The 22,933-nt window shown below is 41.1% G+C and overlaps 1 protein-coding gene across 3 annotated transcripts in view; it reads right to left on the bottom strand.

Annotated features, from left to right (window-relative positions):
- The window catches only part of Nubpl (nucleotide binding protein like), a 184,378-nt gene that overhangs the window by 161,147 nt on the left and 298 nt on the right, over window positions 1-22,933 (bottom strand). For 2 of the 3 annotated variants that reach the window (XM_040743106.1, XM_040743105.1), the window contains exons 2-3: window positions 22,514-22,661; window positions 20,619-20,653 (exon numbers count right to left, since the gene is read on the bottom strand). In XM_040743106.1, the coding sequence (XP_040599040.1) occupies window positions 20,619-20,653; window positions 22,514-22,661 (183 nt within the window). The remainder of the gene's footprint in view (window positions 1-20,618; window positions 20,654-22,513; window positions 22,662-22,933) is intronic. The other variant, XM_040743107.1, reaches the window with a different exon arrangement.

Here is a 22,933-nt window from a genome sequence, read left to right on the forward strand (position 1 = left end):
AGTTCAAGGCCATTCTGATCTACAAGATGAGTTCCAGGACACCCACAACTATAACCCAGAGAAACTCTGTCTCAGAAAAGGATAAAAAGGAAGGAATGAAGGAACAAAGGAAGGAATGAAGGAAGGAGGGAGCAAGGGAGGGAAGGAAGGAAGGAGGGAGCGAGGGAGGGAGGGAGGGAGGGAGGGAAGGAAGGAAGGAAGGAAGGAAGGAAGGAAGGAAGGAAGGAAGGAAGGAAGGAAGGAAGGAAGGAAGGAAGGAAAGAAAGAAAACAGCAGATCTTGAATGCTTGCTCCCAACTTCCTATGTTGAAACCCTAAGCCCCAGTGTGAAGACCATTAGGGAAGAGGTGGGGCTTTTGAGAAACATTTAGGCCATAAGGGTGGAGGTCTTATGGGTTGTTGGATCAGCACTCCTATAGAAGAAACCCCCTAGTGCTCGCTCTCATGCTCTGTCTGTCTGTCTGTCTGTTTGTCTGTCTGTCCCTCCCTATCTATCTATCTATCTATCTATCTATCTATCTATCTAATACAATGACAAAGTAATGTTCAAACCAGGAAACAAGCCCTTAACCAACCCCCAGATCTGCTAGCATCTTAGTCTTATGACTTTCCAGACTCCCAAATGGTAATTAATAAATGTGTGCTGTCAAAGCCACTGAGACTATGATAAGTTACAACAGCCCAACCTAAAAGAATCCCATTATATACAGTATCTACAACAGGCAAATGTAAGGGGTTCAGCTGTTAAGAGAACTTACTGCTCTTGCAGAAGGCCTGGTTTTGATTCCCAGCACCAACATGTTGACTCACAATTGTCTTTAACTCCAGTACTAGGAGTACTGCTCTCCCCAAGTATACTATGTACATGGTGCACAGGCATAAATGCAGGCAAAACACCCATACACACACACACACAAAATTAAAGTAGACAAATGTAGACATTTATAATCAAAGCATAGAGAAGGCTGAGGCAAGAGAATTGCAAGCTCAAAACCTTCCTGAGGCTACACAGCAAGTTCAAGTTCAACCCGAATTACTTAATAAGTGTGTGTTAAAACAAAAACATACTCCCCATCCCTGGAAAAAAAAAAGGCAAATTTTTGATTAAAAAAAACTCTAAGTTCCAATTCCAATGTTCTAGCTCCCCAAAGTTTTCATTCAAAGGGGAGGGGGATAAAAGGAGATGAGAAACATATCAATTAGAAGTGAGGGTAATAGTAATTAGATGTTGAAAAGGCATTACAGAGTTATGAGGAAGTAATGATGGCTGTAGAAGGCACAGGTAATGGTATTACTCCCAGGGCAGCATTCTTAGAACCCTCAGGTTAGGATCGGTTTCTCTAGTACGTTTCCCTACCATCAGAACTTCTCTTCTGTCACACTTAGCATGGATCTCAGTGAACATCTTGAATGGTCTTTCACCACCCCCTCCATCCCCTGTCACCCAAGAAGTCCCCCATGGGGTCTGATATGTATCAGCCAGTTACTAACATAAAGGAATGTCAGCTGTCTTCAGCTTCCCAGAGTAAGTCATAGGACCTCAGGCCGTGTGGTGTAATCTGCTACCCTCGCAGCTCTGCCAGAGCCCAGAGCAGCAGTAACCAAGAGAACATGAGGGTCACCTGCCTTCCTGCTCTGCCCCTGATTCACTACTGCCTCTGTCACATCCTGCCGCCTCACAAGACACACACTTAACAGCTGGCTTCCCTTGCCCTGTCTAATCATGTATAAAAATAAATCATCTATATGATCACAGTCATTTTCATCGTATGTGGGAAAATGTCAGAGTCCTAACTCAGGGACGAGCAGCAGCAGGCTTGCAGGGATCTTGTCATGGGCAGATGTCAGCTACTCACGATCCATTTATAGGATCTGCTTCCAAGCAGAGCTATTCTTTCCTGACTACATTTCCCCCTTGAATACTGGCATTTAGTAGACTATGATTTTCAAATTTTCCTTTCTTTGATAGTAATATCCTCTTAGCAGCATGAAACCATATTCCTTTTCTGTTTGTTTTATAATAGAGAGAACAAATTCTCCTACCAGACTACTTTCGAAATGATTTGATACTCAAAACATGTAAAAGTGGGGCAAGTTTTTTAAAGAACTGGATTCTCAAGCCCTGTGGAGTGAAGACTGTAAAGACATAATTGGAGCTAATCAAGCTGGTCTTTACAAAAGAGATAAAAACAAAAAATACCAAGTCTTTGGTCACATGTCTAAGAACTAGCGTTTCTGGGAGGCCTTGCCAGCATTGGCACACACTCTCCACCACCACACCCAACCACAGTGATCTAACTAAAAAGCCTCTGCGGTTAAAGGACAAGCCCACGACTTCTCCCCAAAAGGCCCTTCCTGGATGGAAGCCACCTCTAGACATGCACAGCTGGCTCTCTCGCTAGACACATGTGCAGGAACAAGGCCCTTCTATCCTAGGAGCACTGGCATCTATTAATTTTCAAATCGTCTCTGCCAGGGTAACATTTCTAGTCTGTGTACCACTGGGGGATAAACCCTCTAGTCATCACTCACACTGACACTTTCTTTAAATTCCTCAAAGAAACTCTAAAAGAACAAAGCTTGCCGCTATTTTCAGCAAAAGAAAGTAGGGAATTGAGAAAATAATAAGGAAAACAACTACTTAAAATCCATTACAACATTTAAAACCAGTGTCATTTTTAACTCATTAACAACTTGGATGAGTCTTAGAATAGACATGTCCCTCCACCACAACCTCAAAACACAGACACAGTTGAAAGACCTTTTTCTCACATCTGTTCTTCCTCCTGAGTAGTCTTAATGCTATCTATACTTGGATGACACTCAGATTCATTCCACAGCTCCCACTGCCCTCTGAGCTCTGGACTTGCTCAATACACTCTGGTGTGTATTGGGCACTTGAAATGTCATGCATGTAAAAGAGAAGTGACTTTAATCCTCAATCTTTCCTTCCTTAGTCTTCTCCATCTAAGACAGACTACTAGCATCCATACAGTTGCTAAAAGTAAAACAGCAATCCTAAAAAGAAATTACATGCAAAGCAGATGACCATGAAACCATTCTGCTCAGTGAAACAGACCAGACACAAAAGGCAAAGGTCCTATGGTTCCATTTGTATGAGGTGTAGAGTTATCAAATTCACAGGGAAAGAAAGTAGGTCGTGGTGACCAGGAGCTGGGGGAGTGACTGGTAATGACTACTGAGTTTCAGTTTGGGGATATGATAAAGCATCAGGCAGACAGTGGTGATGGTTGCTCAACAGTGTAAGTGTAGCTGGTCCCAATGAACGGTACATTTAAAAGGTAAATGTACATTACCTATATGTTACTATACTAAAGAGATGTTATCAGATAACCATACTACCTTTTCCTTCACCATCCTCACCCTACTGTCAGCAAGTACTACCTTCAAGGTATTGTGGAACCTATCAAATTACCATGTCTTTATCCTCACAGTCCAAGCTATCATCTTCAGCCTGGATTCATGCAATAGCCACTAGCTAGTCTTCCTGTTTCCCCTAGGGCTATTCTATACATCACTGTTGGGTCTTTTAAAGGAAGACAATAATCACGTCAATACCCTCGTTAAAACACCGCCATGTCATTCTCCGGGGAAAACCAAAATTAAAATGTCCACTATGGATTACATTGTTTGTAAGGGTTGCACCCGTCTACCTTCCTCCAGTTCACTCTAGTCTCATGACACTTCTCCTGTTCCTCACAGTTGTAGCTCAGTGTCCCACTTCACATCTCTGCTCGAATCCAATGTCTCTAGAGGTCTCTTCTCAGAAAGCCCACTGGAAAGAGCATCTCCCAAGCACTCGCTCAGCCTGACACCGCTTCACTATTTCTCCTAACTCTCACTACTACCTAAAAAGTGCTCATTCATTATGCCTCTCCCATTGACTTAGGACCCTCAAAGACAGGAACTCTGACTTTCACCACTGTAGATGCAGACTCCAGGAAAGTGCTCAGCACATGGTTAAGTACCTAATAGTTTCTGGACTGAACGGATAAACACACATCTGTCAATGCACTGCATTCTACTCTTTGTTTCTCATTTCAAGACATGGACTTTTTGATCATGAAGGAAAGCAAAAGGAAACCTCAATCATCCAAGTTCCCTACTTTACACAGTCAGACCATAGCAATAAGCAGACCGTTTACAACGAAATCATTGTAGACTCACAACAGTGTGCACGTCTAAAATTACCTAAACGAAATGCTTCCTCCCGCCAGCATCAGGTAACTCCCCAGACTGCTTCTGCCCAGATTCTTCCTCTGTTCACCAGTTCCTCACTTAGGGAATGAGAGGGACTGTCAAGGTTCACACTCCCAAAGATATCCACCATATAGCCTTTCCCGTTAGCTTCAGATAAGTCTTTTCAAAAGGTGTAATACTGGATGTCTATAAGATCTGAATTTTAGTTGATTTAATTGCTTAGATGTTTTTAGCTTTAATGTCTCTAACGTCACCATTTAAACCACCTTTTTATTTGGCAAAAATAAGATAAAATTATTGCCATGCCTTAATTTCTCTGACAAGTCCTCTAAAACTAGGCAGGTAAGTGAAATTTAAAATGTTAGTCCTCTGCATATATAAGCATAGAGCTCAACAGATAAAAAATCACAAACCAAGGTAATTGTGCTCATATACAACAATAATTTTCATTCATATTTCTTGACCTAGATAATTCATAGAATGTTTGAAACAGCCTATCAGAAACATGATACAGATATCTTATTTTCAATTAAGTATGCTGCCTTTTAATCATTCTTAAAGACATTGTGTATTTGAAGAACAGCACAAGACACAGTCACTTTTCATATAAGCTGCCCACAGAGTCCAGAGGACAAGACTAGCACCTCGGTCAGTTTCCATGGCGACTAGCAAAGAGCCCCATCACACTGCAGACAACATTCCAGCACAAATTTGAGGCCAAAGCTGGTCCCAGGCTTGGAGAAGTCTTGTGCTTTCTGTTTTGTTGACAGGAAAAATTGAAACAGAGAGCCCTGTTCCCATGTAGATCCAGCCTTCTGAGACAACCTGAGGACATTCCTCCTTTAAATCAAGAATGTTCCATGGTTTGGGAGCCACAGACTGTAATCCAACTTGTCATTCATTGTTCTTGGCAACCCCTAGCTTGTTATCTGTCCCCAGGTAATAGAATCTCTTTTTAGAGCAGCGTGGACTGGAGCCCCGTCAGCTGGGAATGGGTGCACTTTATCGTTCACAGCACAGTCAAGCCTCCTGACCTCTAACTGGCCATTTAAGACTTTACAGAAGCTCAAAGGAGACTTGGGGTAGGGGGAGAAGACACAGACTTTCTCAAGAAGCTTCTTCAGAACCTAAAAGAACTATTTAAAACAGTAGTTCTTTTTTTTTTTAATTGGTTGATGTGGTTAATTTGGCAAAGCCTATGAGAGACAGAGGAAGCAAGACACGGTGAGAGGTTCAAGCTCATAATTACTTTTGTCTGACTGTGCCAACAACACATAAAGGCTCTGTAAGACTGCTCTCCTTCATCTAAGCGCTCTGACCCACTTCTGGATGGCAGTGCTAACCCCAGCCCTCTCACACAGTGCATCGCCAAAAGGGAACCAGCACATGGCTTGACCAGAAAGAAACAGGCTGGAACAAAATCCACAGCCAAAACTAACACTTTAAAACGCCACAACCTAAAATACCATTCTGAATTCAGATCTATTCTCCTAGCCTTTAATCTTATCAAAGCTTCTTTTATAGGTACTTAACCAATCCACTGTTTTCTAGCATACAACATTTCATACACAAGTTTTGAAAGTTTGCTGCATTTATTTTAACTGAAAATTTAAAATGCTGAAACACAAACACTTCTCAAAGCATAATTGTCCTAAGACAAAAATGACCGTTGGTAATTTATAGGCATTTGAGAAAGCCCTGGAACTCATTCAAACCTTTGGAATTTTCCACCAAATGTAATCTATTTTCAATCAGTTGGCAAAGTTTACTGGGTGTGCAGCAATGATCCAGGCAGTAGTGGGAGCTCACCTAGGATGCAGCCTGACACCAGGGTCATTCAAACATATGAAGGAAAGAGGAAGTGAGGCCGTCTGTAACAACTAAGAAGGCTTCATAGAGGAAGAGACACCCAACAAGGGACCTGACAGATAACAGGAACGGACAGAGAAAGCAAGGAAGCCATCCAGCCAGTCAAAGGAAGAGTACCAGCCAAGTGCAGACTGGAAGCCTGGGACAGCCAAGGACTGAGGACAACCAACTCTAGGAACAGAGCCACATAACCTGGGCAGAGACCTGGTTGGAATAAAAACATTTCTACACGCAATGAGAAATCATTATTTAATTCAAGGTGAGGGAGATTAAAGGGACCAAAATAAAAGAGAGGGGTTGTTTTGTTTTTGTTGTTTGAGACATGAACTCATGTGACGAAAGCCAGCCTGGACCCTTACATGTAGATGAGGATGACCTTCAATGCCCGATCCGCCTGCCTCTACCTTCCAAAGTGTGTGAGTTACCGGTGTGTGCCTCTGCACCTGGCAAAATTCTAAGAGTTTCACCTAGATTCCTAACAGTAGAGAAACGAGCTATTTCTCAAATTACAAAGGCCAGCATTAGTGACTGGCAGGTGAGAAAGGAATAGGGAGAAGAGATGACAGATGAGGACGATGTGAAGGTTGCAAGGGCTTTGGTGCTCCTTCCTTCAGATGTGGCTTCTGTTTTCCCTCCCCTTAAACCCAAGAAAGCTCATGTCAGTTTCAACTAGGCTGACTAATCAGGTTAGATCACAAAGGCTATAAAGCTTCCACCTTAATGACCAGGACATCAACTTGAAGAACACCAGCCAAAAAGTTCCATTACACTGAGACTGCCAAGCTCTGGGCAAGACTAGGCAATAGATAGTAAGCATGTTAATGTGCTCCTATCTACCCAAGTTCCTTCGGCTTTCCAGTTACCACAGCCAGTACCAAGCACAAGGGGAAGGACTCTAGATAACCACTTGGGTCTTCTCCCTACTGAAGCTGCTTCACTGTTACAGTAACTCCTACAGTGCTGTAACAGCCAATCCTCCTCTCCGTCCAAACCCCTATCCCATAGAAACTGTGGATGTACTAAAATGGCTGTAGCTTCACTGAGCAAGTCTAGGGTACCCGTCATTAACTCAAACAGGTGGTGACAAGGTGTAAACTAATTATAAAGAACACATGAATGGAAGACTTTAGAGAAGATCATGATGCTGGGTCCATTTATGTGGCTGAAATTTGACCTATTGGTTAGAGATCAGATGATGATGAGTAAGTCACATAAAGAATTCAGGGTTTTTTTTTTCTATTCTAAAGGATGTTAACTGAAGAAGCGGTATTTTTAAAACAAGAGGAACACGTGTGAGAAACAAAAAAATTTTTAATGTATAAGAATAGAGTAATATGAAAAAGAGGAATCTAATTGTCAAACACAGGAAAACAAGAATCAGGAGAGAAAGAAAACAGATATATTTGACAGACTGCTGGTAAGTGGGGAGCAGAAACTAAATACTGAGTCAATCCAGAGAAGCTGAAAGCAAAGGAAAATGAAGTCCAGGCTATGCAACTGGTGGTCCAAGGGCAAACACACACAAAACCGTAGATTTACTTTAAATGTCATAAATTGTGTGTGAGTGTGTGTGTGTGTGTGTGTGTGTGTGTGTGTGTGTGTGTGTGTGTGTGTGAACATGCATACACCAACATCAGGGGGCAAACCTCGATGCCACTCCAGAGGCTCACTTCCAACTTTGTTTGAGGCAGGGTCTCTCACTGGCCTAAAACTTCAAGTAGGCTAGACTATCTAGCTAGAGAGCTCAGAGGGTCTGACTGTCTCCAAATCCCATCTTGCCATCAATATGGTACCTGTTTTTTTATGTGGGTTCTGGGATCTGAATTCAGGTTCACCACACACTTGAAAGGAAAGCACCTGACCAACTGAGTTATCTCCCCAGCCCTTATAAATTATGTTTTTGTACTCTTGGTGGGTTTTGTTTGTTTTATCTTTGTTTTGTTTTTTGGTTGGGGGGGTTGTAACTCAATTGTAGTTTCTGAGCATGGATTTTGTAGACAAAGATGTATTGTCAATGTAGAAAGGTCAAAGGGTTGAAAATACCTGAAACTGACAGAGCTTGTATAGTACACTCTCAAGTACGGCTTGAAGAAGAAAATAATAGGGAAGCCAGAGGCTTAGGTGCAAACAGGGGTTATTGAGGGTTAGTGATTCATTCACTCAACCAACACATGCATTCTGTGTGAATGAGTAGACCTAAGAGGAAAACTTAGTAAAGAGACTAAACATGACCAGCGGGTATGCATGAGTGAAAACTCCTAAAAGAGTAATGAAATGAAGCTTTAAGAACAACAGCAGAAAGATGGGGCCTGCTATCTCTCTGAGGCAGAGAGGGAAGTCTGCAAGGATGACTGAAGAAAGAGAGATTTAATAGTGAGCAAGAACAAGAAAGAGGTTATTAAAAAGGTCACTTTCCAGTGAAAGCGGAAGCAAGAGCACGTGCTGGGCAAGAAGCAACTAGAATGGGGCAGGAGATGTGTAAGCAGGAAGACTGGGAGAGCCCCAGTGGCCAGCAAGAGAAGCAGGTCCCAGGCAAGGCAGCACACACTACAGGCAAGTGCCTAGAGGCTAAGGCACAGAATCACAAAGTCAAGAGCATCCTGGGATACAAAGTGAAGCCCCATTTAAACAAAGTGTGGGGGAGCAGGGAGGGAGGGTGGACTTGAGACAAGTCAAAGCCAAGGAAACAGTGGTAGAAGTTGTCACGCAGGCTCTAAACTGACTGAAATGGCAAGGGCAAGATCTTTCCAATTACGTAAGCACCATGCTGAGCATGGAGCCTGGGAGACTGCAGGCCCGAGACAGGAATAAGCCTGTGTATGAAAGAATAAGGAAAAGCTACTCATCAGAAAGGCACTGTGTATGGATGCATGCATGATGCTATGACAAATATCAAATATTTGCAGGAATAATCATGACTAATATTTCTATTTTCAACCTAAACAAATGTCAGTTTGTGTAGACTCTTCTAATTGTAAAAATATTTTCTGAATCTCAGTGAATGCAAAAAATTGTGAATTTCAACGTACTTGTAAATATAAAATATTTCTACCAAGAATTACCTCTGAATTTTAGAACAGAAAGCAAAAAAATAATGATTTTGCAATTGCTCCTCCAGGATTTGGTTTCTTGACCCAGCTCCTCTCTACCTTTAAAATAATAATATGTTAAACATAAACAGTGTACCTTTCCTCCAAATTGTTTACCATGATATGAAAACAAATGTTTTAATTAAGAGATACCTGTTATAATGAAAACATTAAGAATAGGCTAACAAACCAGAATGTGGTCCTCTTATAATACTGATGCTAAAGAAACAATGAAATAACCCTCATGACTTCAATTAAGTGGTCACATCAGGATTTCCCATGTGAACCTGAGAGAAACATCCTTGAACTCCAAATTCACACCACAATTGCACTGCAAATGATGATGTGGGGGCTAGCACCTGCAGCCCCGCACCAGCACTGTTAGCATTTCCTGTATTCTGGACACCACAGGAGCATTCTCCATGCACTATCTTGTTATACAACTCTATGAGGAAGGCAGAGGCAAAAGCCATTCAGTGTACAAGAGTCAGAGCCAGAAACAAACCCAGATCTGCATAGCAGCAAAGTTAGAATGTGAACTACTTAATGCAGAAAATATTGTTGTGAGTAGAGATACATATGTTCAACTTTCCCAAACCCAACCCCTACATCATTTTGGGATTTGAGGGTTTTTTTTTTTCAATTTGTAAAGGAATCTCATGCAACCCAGGCAGACCTTGAAGTAGACCTTGCTATGTGGTGAAGATGACTTTAAATTCCTGACCCTCCTGCTTCTACTTCCAAGCGCTAGCCAGTGTTACAGGCACGTGCCACCCAGCCAAAACCCAACTCTTGAGCTAAATGTCCTAGTCCGTCCTAATATGATCACAGAACTTCAAAGGCTTAGGCTAATATTAGTCACATCGAAAGGACATTTGTGTAAAAAGCAGTACATCTGGAGAGAATGCGTGTGAAGGCATTATGTAATCACAGGACAAGACAAATTCTGGAGATAAACATCAGTGAAAAAAAAATGCAAACTCTTTGAAGATAATACTGCTTCATTTTCCATTCTTAATCCAATTAAAAATCTACTTAATGAGTCATTCTAAAAATGGAATGTAAGAACTTAAAATTAAGTTTTGCCAAAATAGCCAAGTAAAATATACATTGACTTTTACTTTGAAATACTGTTTACACAAAATGTTAATCTAACTGTTAATACTAAAAATTTGTTTGCAGTTTACTGCAGAATAATGTACATTGTCTCATTTAGATTTTAATTATTTCATTTTCTTGTGGGAAGTGGGAAAGTTTATAGTGAACATGCTACAGAGAACTTATTTAACACTTGAATCTGTGTATATTTTTTATTTGGAGAAGCATACACTCTTTACTAAGTCTTCCCATGGTCATTACTCACCGACCAAGAGCCAGCACTTATAAGGTAGAAGCAATAAAAACAGAAGTTCAAGGTAATTCCTGGGTACACAGAAAATTCAAACCCAGACTGCTTTACAGTGAGCTTGAATCCAGCCTGGGCCATGAAACCCATTCTAAGAACCAGAAACAAACAAAAATCTCACCATGTGCCATCCCTAGACTTAGACACTAAGGATTAAGGAAAAAGGGAAAAGACCAAAATCTAAATGTTCACAGACAGGCAAAGGAGACAAGTGAACCCAGGGACACAGGAGGTGGGGGAGCTGTGCTCTTCCCAGAGGACAAACACAGCTATAGGGAAAGGAATTTGCTCTGGGATGGAAATGCTTGGTGCGTGTCAAAGTGGTCCTCTGCGGTAAATGGCTAACATGCAGGTCTAGTGCCCAGGAATGGTACCTAGACTGCAACACATTAGCATCCAAGGAACAGGAGTCATGAGCAGAGCTAAGATGACTGAGAATAGTATAAAATGAGAAGGCCAAGTAGAATAGCAAAGGAACAAAACCTCAGGAGACAAAGGGTTTATTTCAGTCCGAAGTTTGAGAGTGTAGTCCATCCTAGCAGGGAAACCAAGACAGCAGGAGCTTCAAGCAGCTGGTCACACTAAACAAACAGGAAGCAGAGAGTCATGAATGCTGGTACCAGCTTTCTCCTTTTTATACAATCCAGGTCCAAGGCCAGGGAATGATGTGGTGGTTTCAAAGGAAATGGGCCCTAAAGGGAGTGGCACTATTAGGAGGTGTGACCTTCTTGGAGGAAGTATGTCACTGTGGGGGCGGGCTTTGGGGTCTCTTTCTCAAGCTTCCCTCTGTGTCAGTCAACTTCCTGTTGCCTGCAAGATGTATCATTCTCAGCTCCAGCACCACATCTGCTGGCACATACCATGCTCCCATTCATAATGATAATGGACTGAACCTCCCAAGCTATAAGCGAGCCACCCTCAATATTTTCTACAAAAGAAAATATTGGTCATGGTGTCTCTTCACAGCAATAGTAACCCTAAGATAATGGTACCGCCCCCTTCTCACCTCAACTGATCTAATCAACATAATTCTCACAGGCATGTCCATGGGCTAAATAATTCCTCACAGTTGTACCCAGAGCCTTTCTGGTGGTTCTAGATCCTGCCAACATGAAAATTAACACTAACCATCACAGCCACTAAGTTATCACCACTATTCCCATCCTATCACTTCTAAAGAAAAGAAGCTTTGTACTTACACACTGAAATCTAACTACATACTCAATTCAACCACACAAGGAAGGTGTATTTTGTGTAACCCAAGCCATAAGCACATTACTAGCTGCTTCTGGAGGTAGTCAAGACTAGAGACAACCAACTTGGGACTTGAGTGAGGCTGTTCACTTGGTTGTTTGGTTGTCTTCTGTTTGTTTGGTTGGTCGGTCAGTTGGTTGAGACAGCACCTCAGGCTGGCTTCAAATGCCTAGCTCAAATAAACATCCTGCCTCTGCATCTCTAGTAGCTGAGTCTAAAAGCACATGACACACCATAGGCTTGATGTAAGATGAGTCTCACTATATTGCATAGGCTATAACCCTTTGTTTTCTTATTTTTAAGATTTATTTTTAATTAATTATGTAATGTGTATATAGTATGAGCAGAGGCGCCCTTGGAGGCCAGAGGCATTAGAGTCATCTGGAATTGGAGTTACAAATGATTGTGAGCCACACAAATTCGGGCCTTCTGCAAAAGCAGTACTCATTCCTAACCAGGGGGCCTTCTTCCAAGCCCTACAACCCAGTTCTTAATGCTAAGAATCAAAGCAAAATGAGAGCACTAAGTTAAAAACACAAGATCCAGGTTGTCAGACGATCTTAGTTCTGCTATTGTCTTCCTTGGTGACTTTGAACAAGCCACTTAACTTCTGTGTGCTTTTACTTCCTGTCTACAATGGGGATCGGGTAGTAGCTCTTAAATATAATAATAATAAAGAGAGTAAAGCAGCAGCAGTCACCCCAGGAAAGGAGCTAGCACATAATTCACTTCAGAAAATGTGGTTTACTAGGAGATCTGGAGTCTTGAGACCATGACTGGCCCCAAAGTGAGAAGAAGAGCATTAGACCAACAATGGTACAATGCATGAGAGAGACCAAACAAATTCCAGGCTTCAACAGAAGGACTGGCTCACCTTGAAACCCTGGAAAGGGGCTCCATTAAGAGTGAGAATAAGAGAGAGGGAGAGACAGACAGACAGACAGACAGAAACACCATGAAAGGGAAGCCAGAGGAGCCTATTCAGAGACCCAGCTGGAAGTCTGAGAAAATCCTAGAGCAATCCAAGAACAAAGGAAATATCAGACTTTTATACACTCTGGGAAGGGGAGAGGGTTTACATCATGTGGTTTAATTCAACATAGAGTATGTAACAAAGAGCACAGAAGAACAAGGTGATAGTTAGAACCATCAGTTAGGGACAGTTAAAGCAGCAGGGAGGTGTGGCATCTGAAGAATGACCACTCTCTTAAAGTGGCAGGCTCCTTTTCAAATGGAACATAGTCCTATTCCATTGCTATGAAGAGGAAATGAGCTAAGAAACAAGTCATGGGAATCATTCTATGTAAACTGCTAACTAATTACGCTAATATAGCTAGTTCTCAGTAAGTATTAGTTATGTTGTTATTGTAAAAAAAAAAAAACTAAAATCGCCATATGGATGCAATAATAACAAAGAAACCAACAGTGCCATTGAATTTCACAACATGGGAAAGACACTTACTTGGAGAATATTCAGAGAACACTTTACTGAGCTGCCCTCAGAGAAAAGTTAACTGATCAACCACCTGTGTGAGCACTATAAGCAACCCACAGACACACATTAAGACAGTCACAGGATTTTTGTAAGCACTCAATTCCCTCACCCAGCCACACCCTTGTGCATAATATAATAACCAGGAAGTCAAATAGGTAGCCTGGAAAAGGCGACACAGAAAGCTGAAGAAAACTGCAGAACATTCCTGCAGAAATGCAGATGGTTACAAAACGATAGAATGCTTTGCTTGAATAGCAGCAAAGGCTTCTGGGTGTGAATCTGAGCAGGGCAGCTCTGCGATTCCAACAGTTGTGAGTTGTGGCAGAGCATACTGGCAGAACTGGAGCACAGGCAGGAAGGGGTTGTCACACCATGGTGTGCTAGTCTGTGAGCTTCCCAGAGGCAACTGTGTCTTCTCCATTTCTACAGTTTCCTAACACAGTGCCTGAGACAGAGTAGTCACTGATGTATAAAGGAATGAAGGGGCCAATGCAGCAACATGAGCTATCACTAAATGGAAATAGTAGAAACAGGTCCGTATTGGAAAAAATAGAGACAAGGATATGTGCTGGCTGAAAAGTGCACCCAGGAAAGGGTACAATGGATGAAGGCTATAAAACTGATCCACACAGCGTGGGTTCCGTACCTCCTCCCATGAGAATCAAACACGACTGCACAACCGCATTCATGAAAACACTCTGCCAGGGGAAATTGCTTCTGTCTGAAACAAAAGCTACTCATCGTGAGTAGATTTACTATTTATTGGCCCTTGGATTTTTTTCATCATTTTAAGATATCTGTCTTCCTTTTATCTTTGCTAGTTTATAAAACTTTAAGATCACACAATGTTTCTACTTTTACAAAACAAAAAATTATCTTTTTTTTTACGAATAAAATCTTATTAACGGTTCTGATGATTAACAATTTCTCATTCACAAAAGAAATTATTATTATAAAAACAGTTTCAACTACATACCATCAAAAACTATAGCTAGATCTGGGAACACAGCTAAGTGATAGAGCATTGGCTAGCACGCACGAACCCTGGGCTCCATTTCTACCACCATAGAGAGAGAGAGAGAGAGCCAATATAGATACATAGATACAGATACACAGATAGATTTTATATGTAGATATATAGGTATTATATATATGTAGTAGTACGTACAATACACTTTTATAAATGTAGTCTTGGCAGGCTATAAGCTTCTACAGTTCAGGTTTATTTTTATGTTTGCAGAGAGGCAGCAGTGAATGCCACGAGTACTCTATATATTTACTAAAATAAAATGAATTGTCTAATAAAAGCTCATGGAACTTACCAACACTTCTGATGGCCTTTATGTTTCCTTCTCTCAGACTCAATGCTCTTTCCCATTGTGCATTAAAATTATACTGTAGGGGATGGAGAGATGGCTCAGCGGTTAGGAGCACTGGCTGCTCTTCCAGAGGACCCAGGTTCAATTCCCAGCACCCACATGGCATCTCACAACTGTCCGTAACTCCAGTCCCAGGGGATCCTACACCCTCTTATGACCTCCATGGGCACTAACTGCATGAATGCAATGCTGGCAAAACACCCATACACATAAAGATAATAAATATATGGCTTCAAACTTTTTTAAAATTATACTGTAAAAGGATAAAGCTCATAACAAAAGTAGTTGAGAAAAATCAAGAAATATGATTGTCGGTATGCATGGTCAGTAGTATATAGGCAAATGCTAGAAAGGGACGGCCAGGGATTAATTTCCAGTGTTGTGACACATGAACACATATGCACACACACACACTTAAACATATCACTAGTGTAACTGGTAATACACACCTGTAATATCAGCTCTTGGAAAGCTGAGGCAGGGGGATTCTGAGTTTAAAGACCAGCCTAGCCTGGGTTACAAAATAAGTTCCAGGTCAGCCTGTACTACATAGTGAGATTCTCTCCCATGAATGAATGAATGAATGAATAAACAAATAAATAAATAAGCAAGCAAGCTCACTGTCTCTTACATAAATATGGCTACCTAGACATGCATGTTGATGTTCCTTTTCCTCCAAACTGCACTGAAATGACAAGGGGGAAAGCCATTCAAAACCAAGCTATCCTTACCCTGAAGAAAGGGGGCCATTAGCAGATTAGATGTTTTTGTTTGTTTTTTGTTTTTGTTTTTAAGAAAACCATAGATCTCTAGATCCATGGCTTCAGACTTCAGCACTGAACCTTCTAGAGGGAGGGTTAAGACAGTCTGCACAGTTCTCTGCTACACCTAGAGGGAGGGTTAAGAGAGACTGCCCAGCCCTTGCTACATCTAAGATTTCTGATTCTTTAAGGTCTAAAGTAGGGATGAACTTTTGTGTGTACAAAAATTCCCCAAGTGTACTGATTCTGCTGGTTAGAGGGCACTATGAAAGCAACTGTCCTACTATTCTAAATAAACAGAGAACAAAAAAAAGAGAAAAAGGAAAAAAACCACATTACTCTTAATTAATTCTAATCAGATTCAGAGTGAAGACAACGCTATAAAAAAAACCCTCCTTTTTTTAAGAAACAATAAGCTGAAAGTAAGAAAGAGTCTAGAAAATTGCAGAAAGCAATGTGTAGAAGGGCTAAATAACTATAACTGAATAGAGGAGTGTGCAAAAGAGTGAGGATTCTTGGGAAACACAAATGACCAAGAGCCAAAGATCAGGAGAGAAAACGAGTGCACGCAGGCTCAGCACTCTCTGAGGGCTTCTGCAGTGCGGACAAACACATCAGTGGAGAGAAAGTGTCCCAACAGAAAACACATCAGTGGAGAGAAGCGTCCCAACAGAAAACACATCAGTGGAGAGAAGCGTCCCAACAGAAAACACATCAGTGGAGAGAAGCGTCCCAACAGAAAACACATCAGTGGAGAGAAGCGTCCCAACAGAAAACACATCAGTGGAGAGAAGCGTCCTAACAGAAAACACTCAAGGCCAATTTCCAAGCGTGCAACACCTTCTACAGCCAACAACCTGACAAATACTTGTGAGAATTTTAAACTTTGAAAACCATAAAGAAAGCCTAAAAGCTTTGGGGGGGAGACAACACATGTTATTACAGAGTCCTCTGAACCAGAAAAGCATCAGGCGTTTTCATTAGTGTGTCAGAAGAAAACAGACTATTGCTTTCCAAGTTCAAAAAGTGATTTTGAGCCTTACATTCTACATCTTTGTTAAAATATCAAGTACACAGAACGGATAAAGCTCTTCAGAGACGAAAGAACTAGGAGAGCTGACTTCCTCGTGTGCTCACTGCCCCTTCTTTCCTAAGGAAGCCCCATGGGCATCACTGAGTGACAGCTGGGTGTGGGCAGAATGACACACTGCCTGGTTCCTTTCCGCTCCTCCTCATATGACACCTGGCTCTCCCCCCAACCTCAGGATTAACGTGAACTTACCAGGAAATCTAAAGTATCCTTCTATCTCAAGAACTTTACCTTAATTCTGCCAAGTCTCTTTTGCCATTAAAGGTGGGCTTCATGAAGAAGACGGAGATACTTTTAGTCACTGATCTGCCCACCAAACCACAGAAGAACTCAAGGGTGCATCCAGAGGGGAGGGGGAAGGACTCAAGAAAAAGGACAAGATGAGATGAGATGCAAGAAGGCATGTCCCCCACAAAGGAGCAGCCTGTAAAGAAATGGGTTTTTAATTGACTTGATGGTAGAATTTCCTTGAGGCAGGAGCACAACTTTAAAGAAACAGTGCAGGATTTTTTCCCTACTAGTCCAGTTAGGATACCTGGTTCCACAGTGAATGAAGTTTACAATAACCCTCACATTTTCAGAACCCAGGGCCAAAATCTTGCACATGAACATGCCTAGCTCTGCATTCTAGCAAATTCTGGATACCTTTCTCAGCAGAACACGTATATACATAGTGCATACTATTTTTCCATATGCGCTGTCCATAGGACACTAATACAGCATGACAGAAAATAAGTGAGAAGTACAGTCACAGCTAAACACAATAACAAATCTTACCTGTGCTTCATGTATATATATTTATACTTTATATATTCAAGTACTTATATATGTATCTCATATATAAATATGAAATATGCTAGGACATTTTAAAAAATAGTAAGTTGGAAATAAACCAAATTAAACATATATTTCATATATATGGAAAGGAAATTAAAACAGATATATATTACTAACTAATGACTTGCAGGATTACATACTATGTTCGGTGTTCATTTTCATTTTTACTTTTAATACCTAAAAGACAGATAATACCTATCATAAATGAGAATATTTAAGAGGTGTGTTCCTATCAACTATAGCTAAAATCAAAGATGAGGCATACCTTCTGGAGAGCATGTATATACCTTACATAGTATGTAAGACTGCAATATAAGACAGACACTGGAAGAACAGCAAAATGGTTCAGCCAGTAAAAGCCATACGAGCCTCACAGCCTGAGCTTGCTCCCAAAATGGTGAGGGTTATCTGTAACGCAGAACCCCCACTGCAAGATGGGAGGCAGAAGCAAGAAAATTCCAGAGTTGTAAGCGAGTCAGCCTGAAGTTGTAGCAGCATAGCATAAAAAACAAAAATAAAGGAGGCCCTGCCTCAAATACTAGGTGGAAGGGACCCAACTCCTAAAAGTCCTTTGACTTCCAAACCCACAGCATACATGTACCTGCACACGCATATACACATACACACATACAGTAATAGTAAACATAATTTAAAAATTAAAAGAAAGAATGGATACCATTATAATGGACTGGGGAGGTAGTTCAGTGGTAGAGCACCAGGCCTAGAATGCATGAAGCCCTAGGTTCAATTCCCCAGTCCCAGAAAATCTCATTGTAATAACTGGAAAGGGGCACCAACCTAAATATTTGAAAAATCATATGGAAACCTACCACTATAGAAGCTTCCTAAAATACAGAGAGAGAGAGAGAGAGAGAGAGAGAGAGAGAGAATTTAAATAGAGTTACCATATAATGAGGCGGTAATATCCCACATTGAGTAGTTGGCCAAACGTTTCCTACAGACACAAACAACACACACACACCTGCAAACATCACAGGCTATTGCCAAGGCTACTGGTTACTCTCCATTATGGGATGGCAAGGCCCTATTGCCAAAGACATTTACTTATGTCACTGAACAAGGAAAAATTGAGCTGATGCCAACTAGAAACTTCACCTCCCCTGACTAGTGTTCATGATGATGGAAAATACTTTGCACGCTATCAGTGAAGAAAAGTAATCATCAATTTCACCCAGCTATAAATGCTGAGACCTACTTCTGCCTGAAGCTATACCTGTAGTTACCAAACACTTTTTGATTGGATCTAACACACACTCCATGAGATGGAACCCATGCCTGGCCCTGCTAAAGTGACCAAGAACCTCAGACTACATAGGTCACAGGCCTAGAGGAAAGTCTAATACTATTATTCTGTTAAAAAAAAACGCAGCAATAAAATAACTCCTACTGATGCATTTTCTATACTATAGATCAATGCATCACTCGACCCTCATCAGAGCTTCTCCCTGCAATAGCTGGGAACTAGCACAGAGTCCCACAATTGGACAGTGTGCAGAAACTTAGAGACTTTGGAGCACTCAGCCATAAATGGGTGTCTTCATCCAACCCCTCCCTTAAGACTCAGGGATCCATATAGAAGAGGAGCCAGAGGTGGTAGATGACTCCAGGGAAATAGTATATTCCAGACGCAACAGGACTGACACATATATAAACTTAAAAGATCCTGGACAAGTTAGAACCAGACAGAACCCCAGCATGAAAAGACGAAGTGGACACAAAGTCCCACCCTGAACCAAGAAGCTGTCTGCAACTGGTACCTGTTTTCTTCAATGGAGTGTCACTGGCATGTCAATCACACACTCCATGCCCAAGAGTGGTCAGGAGTCACAAAGTAGACTCCATGCTTTGGTTTAGGTTTTTGTATGCTTTTTGCTTTGGTTTTTTTTGTTGCTGTTGTTGTTTCCTTGGGTTTTGTGTGTGTGTGAGAGTATGTGTGTATGTGTGTGTGTGTGTCTTAATTGGTTTTATTTTTTTAGTTCATTGTCGGTTTTGGCTTTGGTTGTTGTTGTTTTCCTGTTTTTGTTTTTGTTTTTATTTTTTTTCAAAGAGAACATGAAGTTCAGTAGATAGGGAGATGAAGAGGATCTGGGAGGAGTTGGGGGAAGGAAAAGAATATGATCGAAATTGCTTTTTAAAGTTTTTTCATAAAAAGTTCAAAATAAATCCCAAAGCTATTGTAGTGGGCTAGGGAGGTCAGTGATAAAGTGTCAACCCCACAGTGCCAATAAAAAAAACCAAATCCTATTGCCCTTTAATTAAAGTAAGTGGGGAAAGCAGGAAGCAATCTACAGATTCACTCACAAGAAGTGTTCAACCTTGAAAGCAGCAGCCACAGAATGAGGTACGGGGCTGTGGCTCGGCCATTAGGAGAAACTGCTGCTCTTGCGGGGGACCTACGTGCTGTTTCCAGAGCCAACATGGCAGCTCACAACTGCATGCAACTCCAATTCCAGGGCTCTGGCCTCCTCAGCCTTCTGCACACACATCATGACATAAATTCATGCAAACACACAAATAAATAAATAAATCTTGAAAAAAGAATGGAGGCTATCACAAAAAGATGCGTGCACGTGTGGGTTTAATTTGTATATGAAGAGATGAAAAGCTGAGTAAATATACACAAAGCTATCCTACAGTTAATCCTATGGGACAAAGGGGAGAATGGACAATCTTTCAGTCTTACATTATACACATACTCTATTCAAAATGTGCCCCAAAGGATTAACACTACTTTTAGAGTATCTTTTAACTTTTTTAAAAAAATAAGTTGAAACTAATTTCTGCCTGAACCAGGCAGGCATGGGAGCCTTGGAAACTAAAGCAAAAGGATTCTGAGCTAGCCTGGGCTACAAAGTTAAGGTCTAGACATTGCTGGGATTCATATTATAGAGCTAGCCTCCAAAAAAAAAAAAAAAAGAGTCGAACCCAGAATATTACTAGCACACATATGGACTGTAACAGTAAATTTTCATTTAAAAAATGGCCTCTGTGCAAGGAATTGAAGGTTTATCATGGGATACATGGCCAACACTTAATTACACCACTGTTACCAAATGAAGAGGTATTAATGGCATCATTTTTAGTGCCTTAAAAACGTGCAACTGACTGAAACCAGACTATACGGCTTCGGGCAACAACACTTCTCACTGCCTTAAAAACACTGTAACGCATCAGTATTCTCATTGATGAATACCTACCGAGTCGTTCGCTGCCAATGCAAGAGCAAGGTTCACTGCAAGAAACAGAGGGAATTCAGTTTAGTAACTTCCCTTCTCTGCAAATTAACTCACTGGTAAAAGAGCAAGGATGCGTCCCATTTCCTTTTGAAAATAAACGCTGTTTATAGGCATCTGAGTACCTAAGTCACACATTCACAAGCACACAGAAAGCTGGGACACTGTGCACAGAAGGACATGGGGAAGATAGATGGTGAGGGGTAAAGAATGGTAGCCAAAATGCCTATGCCCTAGAGACAAGGAGGAGGAAAGTGGTATCCCCAAAACCACAGCTAGCCAGCTCTGCAGGCCGGCTACAGCTGAGACAGAGACTAACATACTGTATTTGTGAGACTGATAAATGAATAGGTTCTCATCCTGCCCATTTTCCATAGTGTGAATCCCATTTCCTTATAGAACAATGCTGTCAACTCTATACAGAAGTAGTTGGAAGCATAAATGGCAAAGCAGACCTAACTCTGAACCCAGCCTCCTATCATTGTATAACCCTGACTGTTATTTTATGTCAGTCTGCTCCTTCCATTACAACCTAAAGGTACCTCCTCCTCTTGTATCTGTTGTGAGAATTCAAAGAATACTGTATACAAGGTATTTCATCTAAAGCATGGGACTTATAAATGTCTACTTTATATGTTACAAGATAATTTTGAATTCCAGATATATAATAAGTTAAGCATCATCTAACTTCTAAGCAGAAACTTTTGTTAGGGGAACTCCTCAGGCTGCTGAGGTTGACAGCACAGAGCTGGAACCTTCAAAATACATAATATTTACTTGCCAATATAACTCCATAAGGCTGAAGAAAATAAATGACTTATAATGGGTAGCCCTGCAACAAGTTTCTCGCATTATTGTTCCTTCTAATCTCTTTAAAAATAAAAGATTCTGTTTAGAAATAACCTTAAGTCTTGAGTGTTAATACTGTTTTAGAACCCATGACCTTTGGTGCTAAATTACCATCTTTGTGAGAAACCTACAATCATGGAAAAGGGCACGAAGAAGACGCTCCAGCCTACTATATTAATGAAGAGGGTATGAAGACTAAGTGGCTAGGTGGTGGCTCTAAGTAGGTGTAGAGCTTGCAGCAAGAGCACGAGGGCCTGAGTGGAACCACAGCACTGGAAGAACAAGGGGAGAGACAGGCAGATCCAAAGAGCTCAAGGCCCAGTCAGGCACTGAAAAGAACAATAAAGACACCCAATGTTAGCCTCTGCATCCGCACACATGTACCTGAAGGCAGGAACACACACACACACACACACACACACACACACACACACACACACACACACACACCCCAAAACACTAGATAATGGGTACAAAAAACAAACGTAAACAATGTTAAACCTTATCAAGCTTTTTCAAAGATTATTAGCTTTTGGTGACTTTATGAATGATGCAAATGATATAATTAAGTGAAAAAATGGTCACAATCACAAATATTCTAATTGCAAATATACAGTTACACATACACTTATAGACTGTAAAAGAGCAGAAATAATTTAGTATACAATTACTAAATGTCTTTAAAGTAACAGCAACCAATTACTGAGCACTTCTATGAAAAGACAATGGGCCAAGTGGTTAGTTTAATTTGCTTATCATCCTATGAAAGAGATTATCTCCACTTGCCAGTTAAGTGAACAAAATATCTTGTCTACTACTGCTGCTTTTTGCTCAGTTGAGTATACAATCTGGTAATGTGTTTAGTTTGGCTGCCACCCATTATCAAATCCGAATACTAGGGAACCACAAGTCAGAAACATCAAATACTAAACTTGAAAGTGATCATTTACAGTGCATTTGACAATTGGCACAACTTCTTAGTCAAGAGGGAAACGAAGGCCTTACAATACCTGCTGTGGTAGACTTTCCAACTCCACCCTTTCCAGAGGCCACAACAATAACTTCTCTAACACCTTCTATGGGTTTCTGCTTAGGAAGTCCTCGGGACATGATTTGTGCTCTTCTTTGTTTCAAGGACTCACCCTCAGCGCCTAATAACTTTAAAAAAAATTTTTAATCATTCACCCTCGTTACTGGATTACTATTCTGTAGAAGTAAAAACGACCCAGAGTTTTACTTTAACGGGGCTTTGCTTTTCTAATTCAGTTCATCGCCACTGAGTTAGCTTTTAGGTGCTATTTATCGACTGTTAATCTCAACTGCAAAGATAAACTGCTGGAACTGAAATTCGTCTGCCAGGGTGAGGATGTTAAAAAAACGCCAAGTGGCCTTTTGGCCGGGTTAAGCCCTCCGCGTGTTTTCCTTCTCTT

The sequence above is a fragment of the Mesocricetus auratus genome, unplaced genomic scaffold, assembly GCF_017639785.1.
Source record: "Mesocricetus auratus isolate SY011 unplaced genomic scaffold, BCM_Maur_2.0 Super-Scaffold_15014, whole genome shotgun sequence".
Taxonomy (NCBI): Eukaryota; Metazoa; Chordata; class Mammalia; order Rodentia; family Cricetidae; genus Mesocricetus; species Mesocricetus auratus.